The following is a 27,995-nucleotide window of genomic DNA, read 5'->3' on the forward strand; positions in this document are numbered from 1 at the left end:
CTACCTGATCTCAGATTGCAGAGCACAAAAATACGCCCAGAGGGATTTTGAATTATACAGTTATAATTATGAGAGTAAATTTCTCTGTCAGATTACGAGATTTGGCAGAAATAGCTGAAAACTGGATAATGAGCCGAAAATGAGGTTTTTGGGCCACTCTGTATCTAACAAAAGGAAATTTAGCATGAAGGAATTGGTTCTAGACTTCTCTTATGTACCCAAATAATATATTAAAAAATCAGAACTACAATATAAATTGCATGCACCAATGTATATAGTAACTGGACTATATCACTAATTCTCATCCTCTATAATATTCATTGAAAATTTCCATTGGAATTTTCCATGAGTAGGTTACAGTAGGCATACGGGACTAGATTACTAGAACTCGTTCTTAAAGATGTGTAATCTTGGATTCTTTATCCTTAGTTTGAATTACTCAAATTAGGTATATTTGAATTGTGAATTTTTAATTCAAAATTTCAAGATTCAAAAAATGTAACCTATTTTCTACACTTTTGTTACAGCTCTTTTTTCAATTTTAACAGCTTAGGAGACCAGTTTCTAATTTTTGTTATATTTCCAGATTTTGGAGGAATACAACGACAAGAACAGGAAAATAGATTTGGTACTGTTTGATGATGCCCTTGAAAATTTGACTAGGATCCACAGAGCAATGAGAATGGACAGAGGACACATTCTGCTGGTTGGCTCGGATGGCTGTGGCAAGATCAGTCTAACAAGACTTGCTGCCTTCACTGCCAGTAAGTACGCCTACATTCTCTCATTAAAATGCCACCTTCATTTCAATTATTGTTTATATTCATTATTCAGTACTCGATATTTTAGAATTGATAATATGCTACACATTATCTAGTGTGTGTGTAATTTTATTTGGTAGGCTAGTGAGTTAATTGTTACATCTGTTGTCATGAGTAAAAAAAAAAAACAAGTTTCATCGACATGTGAGTTGGTAAATCGAAATGAATGTTTCTATCTCTCAATGAATTGAGAATGAGAATCACTGATACGTTGTTTTGGAATTGAAGTCCTTTTTCTTAAACAAAGCCTTTTTTCTTTTTTCGGCTGCTTGAATCCAGCTTAGACCTGCAATGCTCTACAACCGCTAAAACCATAAGGGCATTATAACTTATTGGCAATTTCATTCACTAACTTATTGACTTGAACTCTATCATGTGTGTAGGTGTTCTAATCTTAGACGTGATCTTATTCATCATACGAAAGATATCTATCTATCTATCAATCAGGCTATCTATCTATCTAGAGGTGTGTAATAATATAAAATGAATTTTGTTTTCAGACGTGTATGTAATAAAAAATATAAATTGGCATTAAGCTATAATATAGCTATATTATATTCCAAGACACATTATTTCCATAAGTGTTCAGAAATTCAATTAATAGAAAACTATTACCTGGGGAGAATATTTATTATAAATTACTTCATATTATACAATATTGATTTTTTCAACATAATTCTATTTTAAACTCAATTTCAGATCTAGCTGTATTCACCATCACCTTGAGTCGAGGATACAATGAAAATAGCTTCAAGGACGATATGAAAAGATTGTTCACTCAGCTAGGCGTTCAAAGAACAAAAACTGCGTTTTTCTTTACTAGTGCTCAGGTTACTGAGGAAGGTATGATGGCTATTTGAATTTATTTCAAATCAACTGTATTATTTAAAAATCAAACTAGAAAGTTCTCCTGTGACCGAATATTTATAATTAATCCTAAGGAATTGAATTATCAACTTAACATATCATTTGCGTTTCTCATTTTGAAAATGTATGAATCTTAAATTTTATCTGAGTTTTTGCTCCTGAGATCTTATAACCCATCACAGTGCACGATATATTCTCAACTCAGTATATTGATTTCCTTCTTAATTTCTCTTGCTGAAAAATTCTATCATGTTGTACTTGCATATTTTATTATTGATATCAATTCTCTGATTTTTTCTTGAATATAAAGTTCCTTTGTTGATTATTTTTATGTAAATTATTTTTCCTGCGTCTTTTCTTCACTGCTGAGTAAACTTGGATTATCTTATGGTTTTTACAGGTATTTTGGAAATAATCAATAACTTATTGATGATCGGAATGATTCCTGCTCTGTTTTCTGATGACGAAAAGGATGCAATTGTTGGGCAAGTGAGAGCAAAAGCCAAAGAAGAAGGATTTTCAGTCACAAAGTGAGTTTCATGTTATGAAGTAGACCCCTATTCGTATTGAAAGACGGTCAGTAATTTGAAAATGACTGATTTTAGTTTAATACTGCATTTTTATTTTTTATGTTATTTCATTCTAAAAATTTGAATCTCTGTAATATTTGGGTGATAATCAAAGTATTCCAACATCTATAATTCAAAGCATTTCAATTCCAACAATAATTTGAAACTTTCCTAAGGAAACTTCTGCATTTGCTCTTATCAATATCATTATTGTTGTATGACTTCTTTCTATAAAACTGAAAAATGAATACTGTAACTGTTCTTTTAAAAGTTATAAGTTTCCATTCCTGAGAAACTTTCTCGCTTTCACCACCCACTTATCTTTCGAAACAAATAAGTTTCTAGCATGCCAAAAATTTCATGTTTCTACGAAATTACTCGAAATTGACGAGTTTGGATTGACGAGATGTGAAAATAATACTTTGAGTCATCTCTTTTATATGTAATTAATTACCTTCAATCCTAAAACATTTTCAGCACTATTGTAATATCGGGGATGATATTCCACGTTCAAATCTATGGTTAAATCTGAAATTTGAGCAATTTCACACGATTTGGCAATGTTGATATTCCATCGGGGTGAGGGCAGGTCTACGTAAAAATCTAGGGGTGCTACTTGTTAAATTGAGGCTAGGTTTCTGGGAAACTTATTAATCTAAAGAATCATATTATTAGATCCATTTCAAATCTAAAGATTTAATGGTTCATCAGATTTAATAAATGTCCTAGAAATCTGTCCTTGGACTATAATGTAAATAATAATCTAGTAGTTTCTATAATGATTCATCTGATTAATCCAGGGAGTCTTGCTGGCAATATTTCTGCATGAAATGCATTGAGAATTTGCACGTGGTTCTTGGCATGAGCCCTGCTGGAGATGTTCTACGTACAAGATGCAGGAACTTCCCAGGACTCGTCAACAACTCGTACATCAACTGGCTATACCCTTGGCCCACTCAGGCACTTCACGCGGTTGCTACTAAATATCTCCAGGATGTCAGTATACGAAATAGCATCTATACTTCACTATATTATTATAAAATTCTAAAGCTCTTTAATGATACCCTAATAATAGTATATTATTATATAATAATTCTAAAGCTTTTCTTCAATGACAGCTGTTTATTCCAAACAGACGTTTAAAAGTGAAAACCGTGTTTCTTATTTTTTTCTTGTGTTTTTCAATGAATATTATCGATTCATCTTAGATTTTTCTTGTGTCAATGGAACATGTTCATGAATTTTAAACGTTCCATTCAATATAAGTTTTTCATCAAAAAATTTAAATATTTTTATTCAAACTCCATCCATGACTCCATATTAGTTTGTTTAGAGCTTGTAAGATCTTTAGTTGATCGCAAATTCAGAAATAAAATGATTATGAAGTTTGATTTAAGTTATTTGATGTGAGTTGGCTCAAAATTACTCTGAGAATTAAGAAGGGAGCCTGTTTTGCTAGTTCCTATTTGCTCGTAATTGTATTTTTCATCAGATAAATCCTTTAATATTTATACTAGTTTGTGTGTTCTCATGCTTCGTGGATTCGCTTCGTTACATTTTTTCGGAATTAATTAGATGGCAAATCACTTGATTGTCCAGCTCCTGATTCGAAACTATCATATCATGATAGCTGGTAATTTTCCTATTACTTTTCATTTTTCAGGAGCCAAAACTGCCCCCAGATAATTTGACAAACATAATAGAAGTTGTTGTGCACATTCACTCCAGTACAATTTTGTTCACTACTGATTTCCACACTAAACTGCGAAGGAGAAACTACATCACACCCAAGCATTACCTGGATTTCATTCGTCTGTTCTTGAAACTCATAGAAGAAAAATTTTCATTTATTGTTTCTCAGGTGAGCATATTTTGTGTTCTATTTCAGTTTTTGAATCAGTGATGAGTTGAATTTATTATAATAAATTGAGTTATGTCCTCACAAAATTCAAGTTAGCTGTAGCTAACAATCTATAATTTCTCTGATTGACATTTGTTCAGTAGAATTATTATTATTAGCGTATGGCTTTGAATGTTGGGAGACCCATGGGAAGTTCCACCTCGCCGTATATAGTCCAAAGTTGCCTAATGGGAAACCGGACACTAAGGTTATAGTGAGCACAATACTTTAAATTTACACTTTTCACTTCGGAATAAAGTTCATTTTGATGTTAAAAGGTCCAAAAATATACAAAACCGAAACAAAACACAAAACCACTAAGCCAAATTTAGAAAATATTGAATTTAGACAATAAATTTAACTTATGATGTTGTCAAGTTCCGTTTAATCTCATTGAATTCATAAGGACTGCACAAAATCGTACGACCAAAAATCTATGTGTGTATTAGGCTCAGTAGTTAACGCTGCTCTTCCAGAATTAACAAAGAATTTATAATATTCAAATGTAAACCAACAGATATATCATTGATTAATAAATTGTTATACTATTTCTTTGTTCTCTGGTAACCATTTTGAACTCCAGAAAATATAGCTCGGTCATTGCAATTCTGATTATAATGTAATTTTCCTATGAATTTTTGTATGAGTTCCTTCTCATTTTTTTCTTATGCTGTTGAAAGGTTAAATGTTCTCAGAAATGATTTTCTTCAATTCGTGTTTGTAGTGTGAAAGACTTGATGCTGGCATGCAGAAAATAGCCGAAGCTACTGTTCAACTAGATGAATTGAATGCTAAATTGGCTGTCCAAAAAGTCATTGTAGCTGAGAAAACAAAAGCATGTGAAGAGCTGCTGAATGAGATTGAACAAGGTACCTTAATTTCATCATTAAAATGGTAATTCAATAAAAACAGTACAATATAAAAAACCTTTAATTCCCTTCTCCCTGCACTTGTACTTAATCATCCTCTAGAAACTTTCTGGATATTGTTGAATATGTCTGAGCTTCAACAATAAAAAGCGTAACATAATCTGGATAGTCATTGTACGAATCAATTTGTTATACCCTTTAGATACAGATGAACAATTCAAACTGGAGAAAACAATATTGTTTTCAATGAGTCAATTGAAAATAAAATGTCTTGTCAAATGCATTCATAGACTCCAATGTTTCACTCTTTTATTCTACAATTTGCTCTTCTAGTCGACATTATTCATTTATTTACAAAGGGAAACAAAGGGTAACCCATAATATTTCTCCATCACAAAAAATAATGTAATAAGTAAGACTAGAACAAAAGAAAAAATGTACATTTGTAATATACTATAGAATATTCTGTATGAAACATTATTTAAATTTGCAGCAACTGCTGAAGCGACTGAGAAGAAGGATATAGCGTCACAGAAAAGTAAAGAAATAGAAGCACAGAGCAAAGAGATTGCGATTGAAAAGCAAGAAGCGGAAGCTGCACTGTCTGAAGCGATGCCAGCTCTGCAGGCTGCAAAGGCTGCTCTCGCCGAACTCGAGAAAGCCGACATCACTGAAATCAGGTTCAAAACTATATTCATTCAATCTCATATTTCAAAACCATATTGATTATAAAAATTCGTGTTGAAAAAAGGGGCTTGAGTATGTAACTTTGATTTTAATCCAACATCCGTGTATATGAAAGAGAAACCTGATAGATTTTATTATTAATATTTTGTAGTTGAATTTATTTGATGGATGTTTCTGGTTAATCATGTTTCTTACTTGATTTCACTGAATCACTCGATAATGACATCATTAGTCGAAAAATGTGAGAAATGAAATAAAGTTGAAAATGAGTACTCTATGATTTTTAATTTTTACTTAAATAGGTACCAGTAGCTCTCACTAAGAAAGTCAATATGTTCGTTAACTTATGACAAATGAGACTCCATGTACGGTATTAGCTTTTTGATCACTCATCAGTAAATAATATACAGCTTAACAGTGTTGAAAATGAATAATTTAATGCCTAGCAAACCCATCTACTCCTAATCATTAACAAACGCTTGTAAAGCTCTGTAATATTATTGGCATTTATTTTTTTATAACTAATGAATGAGGAAATTAATCATCAATTTTAAAAGCTTATAATTAGTCGAGTCAATAATTGAACATTCAAAGCCGTATTCATATCAACGAAGGAGAGCCCAGAGAGCAATTACACCACCTGGGAATATTATTACATTGAACGATCAGTGTCTCTTTTAGTAATGAATCGAATAGTAATAGTGTTACATTGTAATGCGAGATAAATTTTGTATTTCTATCAATCATGTTAAAATAAAAATAACAATTAAACAAAGTAGATATCCGTCAAATAATGTGTGATAATAAGATCTCAGTAAAGTTGTTGATATGACCAGTAACTATTGAATAATTATGTTTTTCAGGTCGTTTGCGACACCTCCGGAACCAGTTCAAGTGATTTGTGAGTGTGTGGCAATATTTAGAGGCGTCAGGGAAATTTCTTGGAAATCGGCGAAAGGAATGATGACTGATCCGAACTTCCTTGTCAAATTGAAAGAGATGGACTGCAAGAAAATCACTCTGAAACAACAGCAAGCTGTTCGCTCACACATGAAAACAACCAAGAAAATGGACGAAATGCAGCAGATCAGCAAAGCTGGATTTGGGCTACTCAAGTTTGTAGAAGCTGTTCTCGGCTACTGCATGGTCTATAGAGAAATTAAACCAAAAGAAGAACGTGTCGCTGCCCTTGAAAAAGAATTCAACACTGCTAAAAAATACTTGGACAAACTGAACAATAGACTTCAAATTATTTCCGAGACTCTGCAACGCCTGGAAGATAGGTATGTCACAGCTTTAAAAGAACGCCAAGAGATTCAAGAGGAAACTGATTTGATGCAGCGGCGACTTATTGCTGCTGACAAATTAATTACTGGTTTAAGTTCTGAGAATGCACGCTGGGCAGTTGACTTGCAACAACTGTACTTGGAAAAGGGTGAGGTTATAGGGAATAGTCTTCTTTCTGCTGGTTTCCTTGCTTACGCTGGACCTTTCAGTTGGGAGTTTCGCAACAATATGGTTTATGTTGATTGGACAAACAAGATAACTGAATCACTAATACCTATTTCAACTGGATATCGTGTAGAAGATCAGCTAGCTGATGAAGTGAAAATTAGTAAATGGAACTCTGAAGGGCTGCCTCCAGATGAGCTTTCTGTGCAGAATGGAATTTTAACCACATCTTGTCCTCGTTTCCCTTTCTGCATTGATCCTCAGGAGCAAGCTTTGCAATGGATAAAGCAATCTGAAGGGAAGCAGTTGAAAATTCTGTCATTTGCTGATAATGATTTCTTGAAACACTTGGAAACAGCAATTAAATACGGCTTACCAGTCCTATTTCAAGATGTCGATTACATAGATCCAATAATAGATAACGTTTTGGAGAGGAATATTAAAAACCAGGGTGGTCATGTGTTTGTTGAACTGGGTGACAAAGAAGTGGACTTTGATTTGAATTTCAGAATGTACCTCACAACTAAACTTGCCAACCCTACTCTCGCGCCGGCTGTCTATTCTAAGGCTTCAGTGGTGAATTACTCGGTTACTGTTAGTGGCCTTGAAGATCAGCTTCTCAGTGTGGTGGTTCAGAATGAACGACCAGATCTCGAGGAGCAGCGTGAAGCTCTCATTAAGGAGACCAGTAGCAACAAACACCTTCTGCAACAACTTGAAGATTCTTTGTTGAGAGAGCTGTCAACTTGCACTGGAAATATGCTTGACAATGTTGAACTTGTAAACACACTTGATGAAACAAAAACGAAAGCTGAAGAGGTGATGTCGAAACTTGATCTTGCTGCAGCAACAGCAAAAGACATTGAGGAGTTGAGAAACCGATATCGTTTAGTGGCAACAAGGGGTGCTATTCTATTTTTTGTGTTATCTGATCTAGCGCTTGTGAATTCTATGTATCAGTACTCTCTTCGCTCCTATCTCAACGTTTTTCGGTATTCCCTTCGCAAGGCCTTGCCAGATACAATCCTGCAAAAACGACTGCGCAACATAGCTAATACTCTAACTAAAAACGTTTATGACTTTGGTTGCACTGGTGTGTTCGAGAGGCACAAACTACTTTTATCTTTCCAAATGACTGTTAAATTGGAAATGAATTCAGAAAAATTGACCAACTCTGAGTTGGAGTTTTTCATTAAAGGTAGTATTACCATTGAAAAATCTGCTATTCCATGCCCAGCTCCTTGGATATCAGTTCAGGGCTGGCAGGACATCATGAAACTATCTACTGAATTTTCTACAAACTTCGGCTCTTTAGCTGAAGACATTATTGAAAACATCTCTGATTGGAAAAAGTGGTACAATCTTGAAAATCCTGAAAGTGTTGATTTACCTTGCGATTATAGTTCAAAAATATCGAAATTTGAGAAATTAATGCTATTAAGATGTTTCCGCACAGACAGAGTCTACCAAGCAATGACAAATTACATTGAAGATATAATGGGAGAGCAATACATAACACCTCCGTTTGTAAGTTTTGGAATGGTCTATGAGCAGAGCAATCCGAGTACTCCAGTAATATTCATTCTAAGTCCAGGATCTGACCCAACAAGTGAGTTGATGAAATTAGTTGATTCTACAGGAATAGGTGTAAATCGATTCAAATATCTTTCACTAGGTCAAGGCCAAGAAAAAGCAGCTCTCTCTCTTTTGCAAGTTGCAATCGATCGCGGCCACTGGCTTATGCTGCAGAACTGCCATCTGTTGATTTCATTTGTTAGAAGCTTAGAAAAAGTATTGGAAAGTATGTCAAAGCCACATCCTGACTTCCGATTGTGGCTGACTACAGACCCAACTCAATCATTCCCTATTGGTGTCTTACAGAGGTCTCTCAAAGTAGTTACGGAACCTCCCAACGGGTTGAAGCTCAATCTGCGCAACACTTATTTCAAAATGAGGCCATCCAAGCTTGATAGCTGTTCTCACCCCAAATACAAAACACTCATATATGTGTTGGCTTTCTTCCATGCTATTGTGCAAGAACGTAGGAAGTATGGGAAAGCTGGATGGAACATTGCTTATGATTTTGGAGAGATGGACTTTGATGTATGCACTCAAATAATACAAACGTATTTAGATCGAGCTTCAAAGCAGAATGATAGACGTGTGCCATGGGCTAGTCTGAAATATTTAATAGGTGAAGTGATGTATGGTGGGCGTGTTATTGACGATTTTGACAGACGTGTTGTGTGTGCTTATATGGATGAGTACCTGGGAGATTTTTTGTTTGATAGTTTCCAGCCCTTCAGGTTCTACAAGGATCGCAATGTTGAGTATTCAATTCCAACAGAAGGCTCCAGAGACGATTATCTCGAGGAAATTGAGAAATTACCGTTGACAAATGCGCCGGGGATATTTGGTTTGCATCCGAACGCTGAGATTGGATACTTCACTGAAGCTGCCAAACAGATCTGGAATCATATGATTGATTTGCAGCCACAAGTAGGTGATAGTGCGGGGGGAGCTAGCAGGGAAGATGTTATAAGAAGTATTGCAATGGATATACTGGAGAAGCTGCCGAAGCAGTATGACATAGACAAGGTGTTGAAGGGAGCGAGCATGTCGCACATCGCTCCGACGCAGGTGGTGCTCATCCAGGAGCTGGAGCGCTTCAACCTGTTGATCGGGCGCATGATGACGTCACTGCAGATGCTGTGCCGCGCACTGGCAGGGGAGGTGGGCATGGACGCGGCCTTGGACGCCACAGCGGCCAGTCTGTTCAGCGGGCAACTTCCGGCCGACTGGCGCCGCCTCACGCCCGAGACCAACAAGAGCCTCGGCGGCTGGATGCAGGTGTTCGAGCGGCGAGTGCACCAGTTCCGCAACTGGATCTACAACGGCCGGCCGCACTCGGTCTGGCTGTCCGGCCTGCATGCGCCCGAGTCCTACCTGACCGCCGTCGTCCAGATGACGTGTCGCGAGAACCGCTGGCCGCTCGACCGGTCGACGCTCTACACGTGCGTCACCGACTTCCCCTACGAGGACTCTGTCACCTGCGACCCGCCCACTGGCTGTTACGTGCACGGCCTCTACCTGGAGGGTGCGCAGTGGGACAGCCTGAATGGCCGACTCTGCACCTCCTGGCCCAAAGTACTTGTATCTGATCTCCCTGTGCTCCACGTTGTGCCTATTGAGTCACATCGACTAAAGCTACAGGTAAATAAATACCTGTAGATAGAATAAAATAGATAGAATAAAATATGAATTAAAGGAAAGTATTATTTGTGGACAGAACTTAACAATAGGCTACATGGTTATAAAAGAGAAAATTACTCATTTATTAACCAAACAAGATCTGGAGGAACTTCTCAATTTTTATAAATTTAATATTTTTCTAAATTAATTCCTCTAACAATACCACTTATTTATATTTTCTACTTTTATACTTGCCTTGAATTAAATACATTCAAAGTATAATAATTCCTGCTTCAAACATATTTTTTTCACTAGTCGTTTAGCACATACTAGTTGAATACCCAACCATTGTCAAAAGCAAGTTTAGTTGCATAATGGTGTGACAATGAAAACTAGTATCTCAAATTGATATAATATGTAAATCAGTGATTTTGACTACCTATATCACGTCGTCTTCATTTTATATGGATATTTATCACCTTTACAACAACACAGAAATTCTGTGATACGTTTGATAGCAACCTTACTTTCGAAAAAGTCCAAATTTTTAGATTCAACCATCCTTACAGTAGTAACTTATTATTTTGCCCTCACATTGTCATTTCTTACAAGTTCCTAAAATCATGCTCCATCAGAATCACTTTATTCAATCAAGATGATGCACTCAATTTTAGTATTTTCTAGTGGAGAAGGGTGTATTATATAGACATCTCAATAAAATAGCTTTGAATACGCAAGTCTTTTCAGGCCCGTAGAGAGGGTACGGCAGGTAAGGCTGGATCCGGGGGGCCCGGCGGCCAGGTGTCAATGAAAAAATATACTTTTGTTTGTAACTGTGTAAGAAATAAATAACTACAAATAAGTTGGAGTTATATAATGAGCTATTGATAAGATGACTAAAAGCAGCAATACAAACGCAGCCTAACTAAAATGATAATTTCACTGAAACTTTCCCTATTTGATAGCACCTGATTCATTTTCACTGAAACTTTCCCTATTTGATAGCACCTGATTCAATACTCGCCGAGTGGCCCACTAGTTCGAATGAAACTCCAGAAGACCGGTTCAAGGTTCATGTTTTCTATATTTTAATGGACACCATCATTGTAAGTGTGACTTCTCGCTTTACAGCTGTTGAGAAAATCAATAAAATGTTCAGTTTTCTGTGGATGTATCCGAAACTCCAAGCAGATGAGCTACGTAGCCAGATTAAAACATTGACTGCACTGTACAAAAATCTGGTGTGGCGCACTCACAAAACTTTCCTTGCCGTTATGAGAATTAATCACCTGACGCTTGTGTTCACGCGCATCTCAAGTCTACTTATAAACAAATATCTGAGCCAGCTGGTGACAGGACAATAACGCTGGAGACATACGAGGTCTGCTATCTCTTCATAGTGAATCATTTAATAGACTCAACAGTTGCCAAGTTTGCAATTGGATAATCACATTTTCTCGAATTTTGAGCTTATTTTCAATTTTAGGTAAAAATGTTACATAACAATAATTGTAAAATTAGTGTTATGTAATTCCATTATCCTAATGAAAAGAGAGAATATTAGTGTATCATAAGTAACATTGTAGAACATTGTGCTCGTGTGTAGGCCATTTGGGATTTTGTTAGTGATCAAGTACTATTACTATCAATTAGACCTATTGTATAAATATGTAGGGGCCCGTTACAGGTCTAGTCGGGGGGCTCGCCATGGCTCTCTACGGCCCTGAGTCTTTTGAAATAATAATCAGACCTCTCCTATCATAGCTCATTCTTCTTAGCTCGTGAAAGCGGTTTAAGTTAATGTATCATAAGTCAAATTTGTTGAAAAAAAATTGAAAATCATTCTTGAGTGAACTTTAACCCATATTTCCCTACACAGAAATTGGCCAATTTCTATATTCGAAGCGGCGAATCATGCAAAATGAATATTATTTGTCAAGTGCATTCCAATTCTCAACTAAACATTAGTAAAAGTCTGTCTGAACTTATGTTTAAGATTAAAATTTTTATTATATTATGCAATCCAATTCTTAATGTTTTGTTTTTCATTCCTTAATCATTAATAATCCAATCAATTCACACATCATCTACAGAAGTGATTAACCAAAAGCAAATACAATAATAATACCTTGTCATCAATTTTGATTATTTTCAATTCAACCAATCATTCATTTATCTCACCAAAAACACAAAAAACAATACAAAGATTTGACAATTAGAAAAAAAAACAATCATCATCATCATTATTGGCACTACAGCCCATGTAGAGCCTTAGCCTTCACAACCACATCCTTCCACCCCTCTCGACATTCTGCTGTTCTTCTCCATCTTCTTACACCCAGTCTTCGCAAATCCTCCTCCACATCGTCAACCCACCGCTTTCTTGGTCTTCCTTGTAATCTTCTTCCTCCGGGTTTGCCTTCCAGCACCATTCTTGGCACCCTCCCTTCCGGCATTCAGCACACATGACCAGCCCATCTCAGCCTCATACTTTTCACAATAGATAAATACTGGTCTCTTCGAACAATCTTCCTAGTTCCTCGTTTGTTCTTATCCTCCATATTTCATTTTCCTTGATTGCTCCAAAAATTCTTCTTAAAATCTTTCTTTCCCATCTCTGAAGCAGACCTTCTTCTCGTGTAGTCAATATCCAAGCTTCGGCCCCATATGTCACTATTGGTCTTAAAACTGTTGTGTAAATTTTTATTTTGCCTTTTTTGACACATTTTTGGACTTCAGGATATTCTGCAGGGCGAAATACACCCTATTTCCGGACGTTATCCTAGCATCCACTTCTTCCGCAACATTATTCTCTTCCGTTATTAGGGTGCCCAAATACTTAAATGATTTCACTTTCTCAAAGGTTCTACCTGATAACTATATCTGTGTTCCATCATTCACTGGTCTCCTGGTCATAACCATCACTTTAGTTTTCTGCATATTAATTTCCAGGCCTACTTCTCTTGCCTCATGTTCCAGCTTTTCATAGATCTCTGTCAGTTCCCTCCTGTTTCTTGCTAGTATTGTCACGTCATCTGCATAAGCCATTATTTGGCACATCCGGTTGAAGAGTGTGCCCCCGGGGTTGTTGGTGGTCACCTTTCTGATAATATTTTCCAGCACTGCATTGAATAACATGGTTGACAGCACATCTCCTTGCCTCAGTCCCCTTCTTACCTCAAAATCATCTGTAACACTTCCATCAATCTTGACCACAGCTCTGCTTCCTTTCATCGTCATACTTATGAGACGGATCAGCTTTGTGGGGACATTTAACTCTCTAAGTGCCTCATAGAAGAAAAAACAATCTTTATCAACTATCTTTAAAATACGGCTGGAGGTGAAGAATTACTGGCTTAAGTGAAACACTTGTTCGCCAGTAGGAGTAGAGATTTAACTGTTTCTAAATCTTGAGCTTCTAATTTAAAATGGAATCTTTTTTATGCAAACAATAATATTTAAAATAAATGCTCTCAATTGTGAATTAATCCTGACAATAATGAATAGTTTTAAAAGCTGAAAAAATGTTGAACTCATAAAATATTAAGATGAAAGTAATAGTTGTGAAGTATCCAATTTTTAATATTTATTGGAACAAACTTAATAGGTTCACCGATGAGCTCGTTCTGGATGCAGTTTACAATCTTTGGAGCGATGTATACCAGCTGCTTACAAATGACCGTTGAATTAGAATCATAAGTAACATATTTATGTAAATTATATCTTGTTCTATGAGTTAGCCTACATTATTCTTGAAAATGAGCTTCTATGTTTATTCAAATATGCTAAGCTCATAGAGTAGACGGATTGACATGACTCTCAGTTCACTGAATGCAATTTTTGAAGGGAACAATATGGGTTTATTTAATATGGTTTTTATGTTCATTTTCTGGATAATGAATAGTGGTAACAAAAGAGTGTCTTAAGTACCTCCCCAAACCACCAAGCCATAATTTAACAGAGATTGTACAATTGCAAAATAAAGCATTCTCAACTTTGATTTATCAAGTATCGACATTTCTATTATTTTATTACATCAATAGAAAACTTGCATCATATATATAGAGGGTTTTTCATCTTTCCGCCAAAACAAACCTCGCATTGGTTCCACAATCATCTCTTAATAAGTAAGAAATAATAAGATAATAATTGAAAGGTCTGAAAACATAAATTATGAATAGAAAGTAATACAAGAAAAAATAAAATAGAATAACACTAGAAAATAATATAGAGTAAGTAGAAGACCTACTTTGAGGAAAATAAGAAGTATCAATTATAACTTTACGATGAGAGATGAGACAACCTATAGCTTATAACAGCCTAATAAAATACCGATAATTCTTCTATTCTTTATTGCCAGAATTTAACAATGCAATAAATCAACACTTATTACAAGAGAATAAAATGAAATTAACTACCGAGAACTAAAAAACTAGAAATTGTTTCAGGCATCACCAGCAAAAGAAAAGTCTTTGACCGCTGGTGGGAGTCGTAAAAAGTCCGATTTAAAATAAAAAACAAAATACAAGTTACAATACAAAATCGAGTTGATGCCAAGAAAAAATACTTCACTGCAAGAAACAAATATATCATTTTAAGGTACTCTAGATTTAAGATTTTATTTATTTTATAGAATTTATAGGAAATGTGTTCAAGTTTTTTACAAATAAAGCTTATGTGGGAGTTCCTCGTCAATCGATTACTCCCAGATATTTTATTTCATCAACTTCTTCAAATATACGGACAATTGCATGTAGGTGTGTCTCCACAGTTTGTGTGTAACCTTATTTTTGTTCCATCATTGGGCTTTCCAGCTGCACTCGCGGCAAATCTAATAAATTTAGTTTTAGTTATATTTAAACTAAGTGTATTTGATTCCAACCATAGTTTTATCGTATTCATATCCTCTTCAGCAACCCTATACACATTATTCCAGCTATCTTCGGAAAAATAATATCCGTATCATCAGCAGTGTCTTTTATTCTACCATTTTTGATATTTAGTTGTAGGAGATCATTAACTATAAAAGAAAAAGAATAAAACTGTTCCTTGAGGCAATCCAACGGCAGATAAACTAACTGTACTTGTATTCGAATTATTTAAATTGAAAGAAGAATTGTTGTTTGAAGAATTATTTTTCAAAGAATAATTATTGTTTAAAGTAAGAATTTGGTATCTGTCATTCAAGTAGCTTCTCAGCAAATCAAGCGCTATGCCTCTTATTCCCAATTTCTCCAATTTGTGGAATAGGTTATCATGTGGAACTGTAGGCCTATCAAATGCTTTTGATAAATCAAGGAAAATAGCCATTGTCTTTTTATTTTTATTCATATTTCCGATCACTAAATTTATAAAATGACTCAGTGCATCTTCTGTGCTTTTGTTTTTCTGAAAACCGAATTGATTTGATTCCAAAATATCATATTTTGTTAAATAATCCAGTAGGCGGTTTTTTATAAGTTTTTCTGTTATTTTTGGCTAAGTTGCTTAATAGACTGATAGGCCTATAATTTGATGGATCATTCTTATCACCCTTCTTAAATATTGGTTTGATTCTAGCAATCTTAAAATGTTTTGGAAATACAGCTGTCAAGAAAATTGTGTTTTATATGTGATATCGGCAAAGATATAAAAGTACAGCTATTTATTGTTACTTTCCTTGCCCTATTATCATAGGTAAGGAGAGTATTGCTTTCCGAAAAAATTGAGGTACCCCAATTTCCAAATTTCTATACGTTTCAAGGTCCCCTGAGACAAAAAAGTGGTTTTTGGGTATTGGTCTGTATGTGTGTGTGTGTGTATGAGCGAGTGTATGTGCGTCTGTGTACACGATATCTCATCTCCCAATTAACGGAATGACTTAAAATTTGGAACTTAAGGTCCTTACAATATGAGGATCCGACTTCCGACACGAACAATTTCGATTAAATGCGATTCAAGATGGCGGCTAAAATGACGAAAATGATGTCAAAAACATGGTTTTTCGTGATTTTATCGAAAACGGCTCCAACGATTTTCATCAAATTTATACGTAAAATAGTCAAGGATAAGCTCTATCAACTGTCACAAGTCTCATATCTGTAAAAAATTCAGGAGCGCCACCCCATCTATGCAAAGTTCGATTTCAGATTCCTAATTATCAGATACAATTTGAACAACAAATTTCAAATGGAAAAGATTGAACATGAAAATCTCTACAATTAATGTTCAGTAACATTCCCACCTAAAATTGAAAATAAGCTCTAAATACGAGAAAATGTGATTATACAATTGCAAATTATTGTTGATTCTATTAAATCAGTCACTATGAAGTGATAGCAGACCTCATGTGTCTCGAGCGTTTTTGCCCTGTCACCAGCTGGCTCAAATCTTTGAATAGTAGACTTGGGATGCGCGTGAACACTAGCGTCAGGTGATCAATTTCCATAACGGCAAAGAAAGCTGTGTGAGTGCGCCACACCAGATTTTTTTTAATGTTGCTAATTCCATTAATCCTGGGGCTAGAATTATTTTTTAAACATTTTATTACGCCCTCAACTTCAAACGGAGAGACCGGAGCCATAAATAATAATGAATTTACAAATGATGTCCAGATTTTGAATATTTTAGTTCAACTTGTCTATTAGATTTTAGAATTGACTGAGCATGGTTTTCCCCTACACGAGCAAAGAAATTGTTTAATGTTTGGGCATCAATATTAATTTTCTCATTTTTTACAGATTTTTCATTAATAATTTCATTTACGATTTTCCAAAGTTTTTTGGGTTACCTTTGCAGTTATTTATTTGGTTTCTATAATATATTTCTTTCGCCTTTTTTATTGATTCGTCCATTATCTTCCTATAATCTTTCAGATCCTGCTTAAGTTTTGAGTTAAAAGGTTCTCTTTTTAGTTTTTTATACATTTTATCTTTTGATTTATTGATTTTATCAGTCCCGGTACAATCCATGGATTCGAAGGTTTATTTTTGTGGGATATAGAAATCTCATAAGTTGACAACTGAATGTGGTTGGTAAGAGCCATATAATATTTTATATATTATTAGAAATCATTTTCTGATGGTTCGCAGCCTACCTAGAATATCAGATCCCTTTTACAATCACGTCAACATCCAAACCATTACCGACGCACTATCCTCAGACAATCTGAATATCATTTCTCCCAATTACTGGTAACTTTTGATCTGGTATCAAATACAGAATAATTCAAAATGAATCTCCTCAAACAATAAATTATATTTATGAAAGAAACTATTCACACAAACCCCCCACCCCGGTAAATTGAAGAAATCAATTGATTCCCCACCCATTACAAGAAAAATGTCGTCATCATTCATTTTTAACACTGCTAACTTTTTTGAGTTAATAAGTTTCAAAATCGCTTCCCGGTGGTTCGGAACTCGTCTAAAGCTGTAGTAGGTCCAGTGACCAATCTCTCCATAATCCTTCACACTACTAATGTGGAAGGCTAGGGCCTACGTGGACATCACTACCATCTAAGTAATATAGGTAAAATAGGGGACCAATGATCACAAGGTAAACAAATCACTAATAAAACAATCCACAATATATTTTTATCCATTTCAATAGGGCTACTTGATTTTGACACTTGATTATGGCGTGATTGGCCGAAACTGGTCGTGTCCAAAATAAAACTAAACGGATTTTAGGAATTCTATACACAATCAATCCGCAATAACAATACTGCTGGTTAATGTGTATGGGATTGTTTAATATAAGCCTAATAGTTATGTTGATCATTCTCTTAATATGAGAGTATTTCATTCTTAGTTATATTATCCACTATTATGTGGATTCGTGGTCATCATAACCACGTTACCATAACAAATACGGTACCTAATACTCGATAAGTAGAGGCGGACTATTAAGGAGTTGGAGTTTGCGTGAAAATGGATCCTTTGTAGTCTGCAAGGAGGAAGAAAAACATGTGAAGAACTGAAGAATATCAGCGCGTTGTCTGCATAAATAATCGTGGCCGTGACAGTTCATTCGGCGTTGATTTTGGTCGATATACTTAGGGCGTGGTTTCATGGTCAACCGGTGCTCCAGAACACACCAATTATTATACTTTTATGGAGCCCCTCCAGCAGTAGCCACGATGGATCACTTAATTCTTATTTTTGTTGTTCGGGAAGGTGGTAGGCTGTTGCAACAACGGTAGACTCCTGCTTCACCCGAATAAATTTTCAACCGTTACGTCATGGAATTGTTGTTTATATTCGTCTCTAATCGTCGATCTCAGTCTTCAGAAGAAGAAAGGAGTATCTGATTGCTCAAGGTCAATTTCTTGGAGTACAACGGTTCTGACGAAGTTCTTTACTGATGGTTGATATTTATTTCTATTGAGTCGAACCTTGTCCGTGGTTAGGGACTGATAAGATTGAGGTCCAGTCCATAGAATTATTATAACTCGGTTGTAATATTGTACTTCTCGTCTCTATATTTTAAAACTGATTGGAATTTTAAAATTGAAATTGTAGATATATATATAATATATCTATAATATTTGTAGGATCTTGCAATTTATTAGACATATATAGCCTGATTATTATTATAATCCAACTTTGTCCAACAGGCCACAAAATGTGAGCTTATCAAGAGAACAGTGAATAGATGAATATTGAATAGTGAATAGAATGTAGAATTTGATTAGATTCGTTGGCTAAAAATGCTTTCCAAAAAATATGAAATAGTTTCTTTCATCCAATTGTTGAAGGTAAAAAAATAACTATGTTGAAGTTGAGAAACTATTGTTTCAAATTAAATCTCTAAATGGTACACTTCCTTTAATGTGGAATGCATTTCACTCCTGAGGAGGAACTTCATCAACTTATATCAACAACAAGTTAAAAATAAGTGTATATTTGAATGCAGTTCAAATAGGACGTAAGAAAAGAAATTGAAATTGAAATTCTTTATTCTCCAAAAAAGATTAACAATACAATTATATTTGCATGTAAAATTAAAAATACATTCCATTGAAGGCTAACAGCTAGATGGAAATTTGATGAGAGCTACTATCCAAAAATTATTTGCCAGCCCGGGAATCGAAGTCAGTTGTAAGGGTGTAAGGGTGAGCATATCTGACTGGCAATTAGGAGGTACCGGGTTAGATTTCCGGGCTGGCAAATAATTTTTGGAATGTTACTCGCATCGAATTTCCATCTAGCTGTTGAATGTTGTCAATATTTGCAGTAGCAGAGGTCTTCGGGGTGATTCACAGCATTTAATTTAAATTTTCGTTTAATAATAATTATTATATTCATTAATTAGCTTTTCAATAAAAATGCAATTTCTCATCAATTTCCATCTTGAAAGGAAAACAACTTGAGAAGAATCGCAACTGAAGAAAAAATGCTAAAACCGAATAATTATTATAGTAGATCCTATTTCCTCTCCTTCTTCTTCTCCTTCTTCTTCTCCTTCTTCTTCTCCTTCTTCTTCTCCTTCTTCTTCTCCTTCTTCTTCTCCTTCTTCTTCTCCTTCTTCTTCTCCTTCTTCTTCTCCTTCTTCTTCTCCTTCTTCTTCTCCTTCTTCTTCTCCTTCTTCTTCTCCTTCTTCTTCTCCTTCTTCTTCTCCTTCTTCTTCTCCTTCTTCTTCTCCTTCTTCTTCTCCTTCTTCTTCTCCTTCTTCTTCTCCTTCTTCTTCTCCTTCTTCTTCTCCTTCTTCTTCTCCTTCTTCTTCTCCTTCTTCTTCTCCTTCTTCTTCTCCTTCTTCTTCTCCTTCTTCTTCTCCTTCTTCTTCTCCTTCTTCTTCTCCTTCTTCTTCTCCTTCTTCTTCTCCTTCTAGAGAGAGGTTCTTCTAAGGGGGCGGGAGAGGTGCGGCAGGAGCGGAGGAGGTGCGGGGAAGGTAGGATGGGTGCGGGGGGAGGGGGGAGGGGGGGTAAAGTCGTAAAAAAACGTCCCAATACCCGTAAATAGGATCTACTTATTATCAGTCATATTTTGTAGATAGTATTTTTTGAATACATCTTTAAAATGATTGTGAGAATTTTAGGACATTCTCTCCTATTTTCCTGAGCTCCAGAAATCACCTACACATCTTCATAGAGTGGAGGAGGTAACTAAAATTGAAGAAACAGGCTTTAAAGGTAGGCAAAGAGCAACAATTAAATTATATTAGGTCTTACCCTGCCTTATAATATCATCAATCCTAACGCACAATCCATAAGAGAATCCTCAAACCAAAACCTCTTAAAATGACATTATTTTATTATAATCTAATTCTCATTCTTAATCGCTTTTTCATTCAATAAGACAGACTCCCGGACAGCATTTCGATTAGAATGAAAACCATTATTATATATTTTTTATAGGATCACTAGTGCGACACTCTTTATTTTACTCTTACTACTCTTATTACTTTTATTCTCTTTTTTCCCAGATACAACCTGTTTCGACCAATTATGCCATGATAAAGTGTCCAAATTAAAGATAATTTATATAATAATAAATTATATAACTATAATTATAAATTATTTTTTATTAGAAAATTTGAAGAAAGAAGAAAGGAAAATAATTAGAAAAATTCTAGGTCCGAGAGTAACTGAGAATGGTTATAGATTACAGAAAAATAGCACAGTTGAGCAACATTCAAATATTGTAACAGACATGAGAAAAAGACGTCTAAAATTTCATGGTCATATCATGAGGCTCCCTGACCATAGAATCACAAAAAAAATAGTAAAATATGTAGCTTCGCTTGCCTATGGAGGAGAATGGATTAGGAATGTTAAGGAATATCTATTTTTGGCAGGAATTACCGATGATGAAATTAAAAATAGAAATAATTTCAAAACAAAAGTGAACAAATGGGAAATTATTCCAGAGATAAAAGCACCAAGAGTTGGCACAAGATGGAGTGAAGAAAGAAAATCTGAATTTTCTCAGAGAATGAAAAGCTGGTGGGCGAACAAGAAAACCGCCAAGTCTAATAAAAATCGATGATCATGATTTTACTCAGCGTCTTCCACTTCGGGAGCTCTACGACTAATAATAATAATAATAATAAATTATATTACATATTATGCAAGGGTGACACTCTCGCTAAATTGCTTGTCAAGCGGCTCGCTGTACACATCATCTAAACGGGTGGAGTGAAGGCGTGCGGTGGCATAGAACAATAGAAGCCATCCTCACTCTCGCGCTCGTCGACATATTTGTATGCACTTGGACAGAATGTGGAAGTGGCATTATTTATATATTTATTAAACAATATACAATCACTCTTGAACAATAATATACTAATAAGAGAATAAATTCATGAAACCACAAAGTGTAGCTACGTCTTCAGTTTGAACATCCACAATCTCCTTTTCAAAAGCTTCTTCCATAAATATTGAAGGTATTTATTTATTCATTTCAGGTATTGCTGATTTAATATTCTAAATCTATCATTCAATGAGTCTAGGATTGTATAATAATGATCTAGAATTTGGTCTAAAGTATAAAAATCTAATGCAGTTGAAGAATATTCTAAAAGCTATTTATTCTGATGAACTTTGCCAACTGTGTTGAAAACCAAATAGAAAAACTGATAATTATTACATAAAAAACTTTTAACAATTTGTTATTAATATTATTACTCAATGAGCAGAGCGTTTAATGGTAACCATCCATTGAATAAATATTAGGTACTTTAAAAAAATTACGTGTAAGGGAAACTATGAGGAAAATTTACCCACTAGTTCTTAGTTTCATCACTGTAAATTTGCTGTTGCAGTCAAATTTGATTTATTTATTGATGTTGTCTCAAGCAGAACTGTTAGGGGGACCTTAGCTTTGGTAGGAGGTAGGCTACCCAGATATTTCATTATAAAAAATATTTGCTTGTTAAATGCTGTGTGAGTAAAATTTACTCATGTTTACCTTTCTAGGCTTAAACCACGGAATAAGCATACCAGTAGTAGTGCTTCTTTCCTCTGTGCTTAAACTTTCAAATAGCCCTATCATGATAAATGAATCGCTAATATTATTCTATACCGTTTTTTTTTTTTATTTATAGTAGCCTACTGTATTATTCTACTCATTACTATTATAACTTCCAATATTCTTGCCTACATTTTCTTGTTATTCTTCATTTATGTCAGATTTAATCACTATCATTATCCTTTGTACTTTTCTTGTTTTGATCCTTTTCATAATCTTTATCTTCACCAAATTTTTAAATGTATAGCATTTCAAATTTCTTATTAATTTATTTGATTTAGTTTCACCTACGTTCTACATTAATATAACTTATGAATAAAGAAATTCGATTTCATCCCTAGTTTTGATCAATAATTTTGTTTTTGAATGTACGTCATACTTAAGTTTTTGTTTTGAAGTTAGAAACTCATTTTGATTCTTACCTGTTAAAGATTATAAATAACTCAGAACCCAAATTGTTTTGCAACTATTGAATAGCTTACTGGGTTGATATTTTGGTCTCGAAGAAATTCGAGATGAGTGTTACGAGCGTGTGAAGTTCGGTTGAGGAAGAATCGACGAGCTGAGGCCTTGACTTTGGGCGCGGTCCCCACGACTATAAAGCCGGCTGGCAGACGCTGTCCTGCACAAACTCGACAGTCGACAGTCGTAGATCAGTCTTCACCGAGCTCAGTTACAACAACTTTGCCATCCGACATGAAGGTCAGTTACTCACATTTATCATTCATTCATACCCTACTCAAGTTTGCACCTCTACTTTTACAGTACGGTACATGTGAAGAGTATCATACTTTCTCTCTCAATTTGACAGTTTTAAAGGGTTTCATTTTCTTCATTTTTTAAATACAACTGGATATATACCCCATGAACACCTCATACTTTTTGTTTCAATAGAAACCCACAGATTACAATATTTTTTTCTATGAGATGTGAGAATGTTGTATTTCAAAGATGTTATGTACCGTATATTCAAGTAGTTTTTTTTATGTAAGAATATTCAATGCACTAGTTCGCAGTAAACTTGAATATGCTGCAGTAGTTTGGGGGCCTTATAATGTGACAGACATTCATGAAATTGAAAAAATTCAAAATAGAATTCTGAGACATTTATACATAAAAAAATTTAATTGCTTTTGTCCCTTTAATTTTCCAACTAGTGAGTTAAGATCGATATTTAAAGTGCACTCTCTAGAATTACGCAGATCTGTAAATGCTCTATTGCTATTATTCAACATTTTAAATCATAAAGTTCATATTCATCATTCATAAATTTATTGAATTTCAATGTACCTTATGCTAGGCCTAGAAAAAATATATTGTTCAACATCCCTTTTGTGAGAACTACTCATCACTATAATTCATTCCTTATTAAAAGTCTAAGATTATATAATACTTTGAATGAACATATAGATCCGTTTTCGAACTCATTTAATGTCTTTAAGAAAAATTGTGAAATGAATTTATCTTGTAGCTCGTTTGAGTCATGAAATGTTATGAGCTCTGGTTGAAACTCTTTTTGTTTTCTTTATCTTTATTATTATTTCAATTTTTGATTTACTTTTTATCTTATTCTCTTCTTTATTTTTTTCCATAATATTTTTCATCTTTTAAGTTTTTATTATTATGTAGTATGGTTATCTATTAATTGTGTAAAAAAGGCTCTTCATGGTATTGTCTGTGAGCCTTTATATGTATATGTATATCAATAAATAAATATTATATTTATTTTTAGCACTACAAAAAATAAAGAAGCAATGATAAAGTTTTCAAGTAGAATTTTCAGAACCTACGTAACTGATGATAAAGTACGACCTACACACTCGTGAGGCCCATTGTCGGCTTAAATTCAGGCGCGGTTGATCTTTCCCAAAAGGGATTCCCCACTAACAAAGCGATACCGTACGAATTTACTTTCTACCTAACAAATAACAATAATGAGTATTGAGTGCTACCTCATATTCTCACAGCATTGAAGAGTTATCTCGTTCCAGAACTTTAATCAATATAGATTTGACGCTTATTTATTCATATGGTACGTGATTCGCATCATTTTATAATTACATTTCTTATATTTTTTTATTTAAATTTCTGTTTTTTCAGCTTGTTTCATCAATTCAAAATATACATGAATAAATACGGTAATTAAATAGTTATTGTACATTACATAAAAATGATAGAAGTATGAAAACACTAGGATACTGTCTCTGTCTTATATCACAAATTTATTTTGAAAAAATTACAAAGAAACACTTGAAACCTTATATATTAATTTTTTAGTAGGAGTATTATGGCGCTCTCGCTATAGCCAACCTATCAACCTTTAGTATTATAGTGATTGAAAAATATTGTAAATATGCCAAATGATGGCTTATATTTCACATACACGGTACCTATTTTTCACAATATACCGAACGAGGAGTATCACGAGGAATACAAAAATGAATAAGAAATGTATTTGCTGCACTAATTTCAACACAATTCACCCCGTCACATATAGATTTATATTGTTGAAACAAATGTATAAATTAACTTATCCTACTTAATACCATTAGCCTATTTGCTTTGTATACTGGTTTTATGGAATAATTGAATATGGTCATTCTTTATATAGAATCATAAGAACTATTACTCTTTCTTTGATGACACGACTGGTTCCGGGTATTCATCCCATTATTTGGACAATTAAGATTGATATAATTCAATAACTGTACTAATTTTTAGATTTTACCATCTAGAAAAATGTTTCTAAAAAAACGTATAACATTGAATATATTGAGAATTTTTACTGCAATCTTCTCGCAAAATGTATACGATGATACTTTGTGCTAACTGATTGCGTATGAATTCAGGTAATCGTGGCAGTGTGTCTGATGGTGTCGGTGGCTTCGGCCGCAGTGCTGGTTCGCACACCCAGTCTGGACAGCGCTGTCATCCAGTCGGACCGTCTGGGCGGCAACTTCGCCTACAGCCACGTGGAGGCCCCAGCCTATGCGGCCGTCAGCCCCGTCATCTCACACGTGCCCACTCCCGTCGCTGTCTCCTACAACCATGTACCTATTCAGGTAACCATTCAATGCCTCATCCGTTAAGGCTGGTCACAAACAGTAGATCATGCCATCAGCGATATGCTTTTAACATAAAATAAATAACCAATAACAATTAATAAACCACTAGGAAATTACATATTATAATGATAGAAAAATAATTCAACCTTAAATAGAGCAGAGAAGAAAAATTAACGAAAAAAAATTGGAAATACAAAAACCCCACCTCAAAAGACTTTGCTCGAAGCCTTTCGCTGTGATTACAGCTGGGATGACACAACAATGTATTCCAACTGTGTATATCAAGCATGTTCTACCGTTAGTGGCCAGCCTAATGCGAATGGCTCGCATTGCTCTTGCCGTAAAGGCCTACACTGAGAGACCAGAAAGTGCGTGGAAGCGAAGTAGCCATCCACACTCTCTCGCGTGCATCGTCATTCGTACGAGCTCGGCGAGAGTGAAGCGCCAACAAAAGGGCCAAGCCAGACAAGGCGTTTTTTCCAGTCGGCATGACAGAACAGGAAGCTCTCCGATTGGCTAAATCGTTTGGCATATCTAGTTGGATATCTAATCGTATCTACTTTAGAGCTTTTTGTCCAGCCAATCAGAGAGATTCCTGTCGTCCAGTCGTGCCGACTGAAAAGACGCCTCGTGTGGCTTGGCCTCAAGAGTACAATACGTTATTGAAAAAAGTTCGTTTATGTACTCGGATTAACTTATTTTCCTTAAACTATCATGTAGCATTCCATTACAGCAATGAGATGTTGATTTTTTTATTCACTCATAGGCCTAGTTGTATAGAAAAATGTTTTTTCCTCCACCTACTGTCTAAAGTACTTACTTTACTCCCTGAAACCTAATACTTAAGTGTCACTTTTTCGCTCTCGGTAGTAAAAAACAGAAAAACTCCCTAGGGAGTAAAAGTGACTCCATTTAAATAACATGGGGAGCATCTCTATTTTGAAACTTACATTGTAATAGGTTAGAAGGTCTAAGCTCAGATGAGAAAGCATAATAGAGGTGTCTGTCATTGAGTCAACTGAATTCAATACCACAACCAGAAATTTGATTAACTCATGAAATATATGTTTGTATGATAATTATTATATTCTTAATATTAGTAGACGATAAAAATTTATACAATTTTTAAAATATTTTATTCTATTCAAAATACCAGCCAACAAATATTTTTGATCTGCAATTCAAATCTGAACCGCGTGATCTGGAGTCAGCCATTTTTGGTAGCTGCTCAGCTGATATAATTGTTACAATTTTTGCCGATAAATAGCGCAATCGGCAGTGCCAATCAGACGACTGGTTTCTAGGTTTTAGATTTAGGTTATGTTGTTAGGAATCATTGTTACCAATACGTAAGTTATCAGAATGATTTTATTTGCAGTTTCTATAAAAAAATGTACATGGAGGAAAATGTTGTGTACATCACGAGCGAAAAATACTTTTTCTCCCTCAGGAAAATTGCTGCCCTCGGCTTCGCCTCGGGCTTCAAACTTTTTCCCACGGGGAGAAAAAGTCGTACTTTTCACTCTAGATATACAAATAACTAATTGTATATACTTGTTGTTATATGGCGTTACATATTGATGACGTAATGTAGAAAAATGCTATTTGTATAAATTACAATTACAACTCTAATTGAAAAATGAAAACCATTGCAGAACTTCAAACCATTATCACAATGTTACACATCACATTTAATTAGTATTTTTTTTTAAAGTACTTAGAAGAGAAGAACTGAGGATATCTTGTATTAGATCTCTCAAAATTGTGAAAAGTCCGAGTTAGTTCACTTTCACAACATTTTCAGTACAAAAATATTTATACAAACCATATTTTTCAACTTAGATATTTCGATTACCATAATTATACCAATCAGTTATTTCTAAAATAGAAAATATTTACTCATTTGGAGAAAATTTTGAGTAGGCCTAAGAACCGAAACACTTTGTGCTTCAATTGTCAATTCTTTTATGGATACGAGTTTTAAACTCAATATTTATCATAACAATCAGGTATTGTGAATGATTGTTAATTTTTGTTGCAGGTACCAGTCGTAGCTCCTGCCGCTCTGCCGGCCTACTATGCTCCGTCAGCGCCCGTATTTGCTGCCCCAGCTATCATCCCAGGCAGCCCACTCCTGCCCCTTCCTGCCGCCCCTGTTCCAGCCGCCCCCACTGCCCCAGAAGCCGCCCCTGCCCCAGCCCCCGCTCCCGCAGCTGAGGAGGCAGCACCCAGCTCCGATGAGTCTGAATCGGTCTCTGTAGAAGCCGCTGCCTAAGCAACCTCCCACCCCCCACCCACACTCTCAATGTTCCTCATCTTGCTCACCAATAAAACTTAATTTCATACAAAAATATGCTTCCAATTATTTACTAACTCATCACCAATGACAAGAATATAATATAATATAATTGCATAGAGGATAAATTGGGAATGAAAAAACAGGTTCGGTCCTTACTATTTCATTCCCAGCGAATATTCAATGAGAATTGATAACAACAATAATAATCGAAGTATATCCAGTTTTCATATATTGAGTTTTTCCAAATATTTTAAATCTCAGACTCACTTGTTAAAAATAACTAGAATCCAGCAAGTCTACGACAAGAGTGTTTTTCATGCAACCAT

The 27,995-nt window shown here is 34.9% G+C and overlaps 2 protein-coding genes across 2 annotated transcripts in view; both read left to right on the forward strand.

Annotated features, from left to right (window-relative positions):
* Positions 1-10,636, forward strand: part of LOC111062228 (dynein heavy chain 10, axonemal) — a 74,500-nt gene extending 63,864 nt beyond the window's left edge. The window contains exons 53-60 of the mRNA XM_039421522.1: positions 587-764; positions 1,521-1,664; positions 2,089-2,218; positions 3,058-3,253; positions 3,921-4,118; positions 4,882-5,026; positions 5,520-5,706; positions 6,577-10,636. Coding sequence (XP_039277456.1) covers positions 587-764; positions 1,521-1,664; positions 2,089-2,218; positions 3,058-3,253; positions 3,921-4,118; positions 4,882-5,026; positions 5,520-5,706; positions 6,577-10,396 — 4,998 coding nt within the window. The 3' untranslated portion in view covers positions 10,397-10,636. The remainder of the gene's footprint in view (positions 1-586; positions 765-1,520; positions 1,665-2,088; positions 2,219-3,057; positions 3,254-3,920; positions 4,119-4,881; positions 5,027-5,519; positions 5,707-6,576) is intronic.
* Positions 10,637-22,787: 12,151 nt separating this feature from the next.
* Positions 22,788-27,721, forward strand: LOC120349951 (predicted GPI-anchored protein 58). Its single transcript, XM_039421541.1, has 3 exons — positions 22,788-23,007; positions 25,155-25,367; positions 27,412-27,721. Exons 1-3 carry the CDS (start codon positions 23,002-23,004, stop codon positions 27,643-27,645), a joined length of 453 nt encoding a protein of 150 aa, XP_039277475.1. The 5' UTR covers positions 22,788-23,001; the 3' UTR covers positions 27,646-27,721.
* The last annotated feature ends 274 nt before the right edge of the window (positions 27,722-27,995 follow it).

Source organism: Nilaparvata lugens, chromosome 2, assembly GCF_014356525.2.
Source record: "Nilaparvata lugens isolate BPH chromosome 2, ASM1435652v1, whole genome shotgun sequence".
In the NCBI taxonomy this organism is placed as follows: Eukaryota; Metazoa; Arthropoda; class Insecta; order Hemiptera; family Delphacidae; genus Nilaparvata; species Nilaparvata lugens.

Excerpts from the sequence above, each read along its gene's own strand:
- LOC120349951 (XM_039421541.1), top strand. Across the intron at positions 25,368-27,411 it reads ACAACCATGTACCTATTCAG|GTACCAGTCGTAGCTCCTGC; the intron begins GTAACCATTCAA and ends TTTTTGTTGCAG.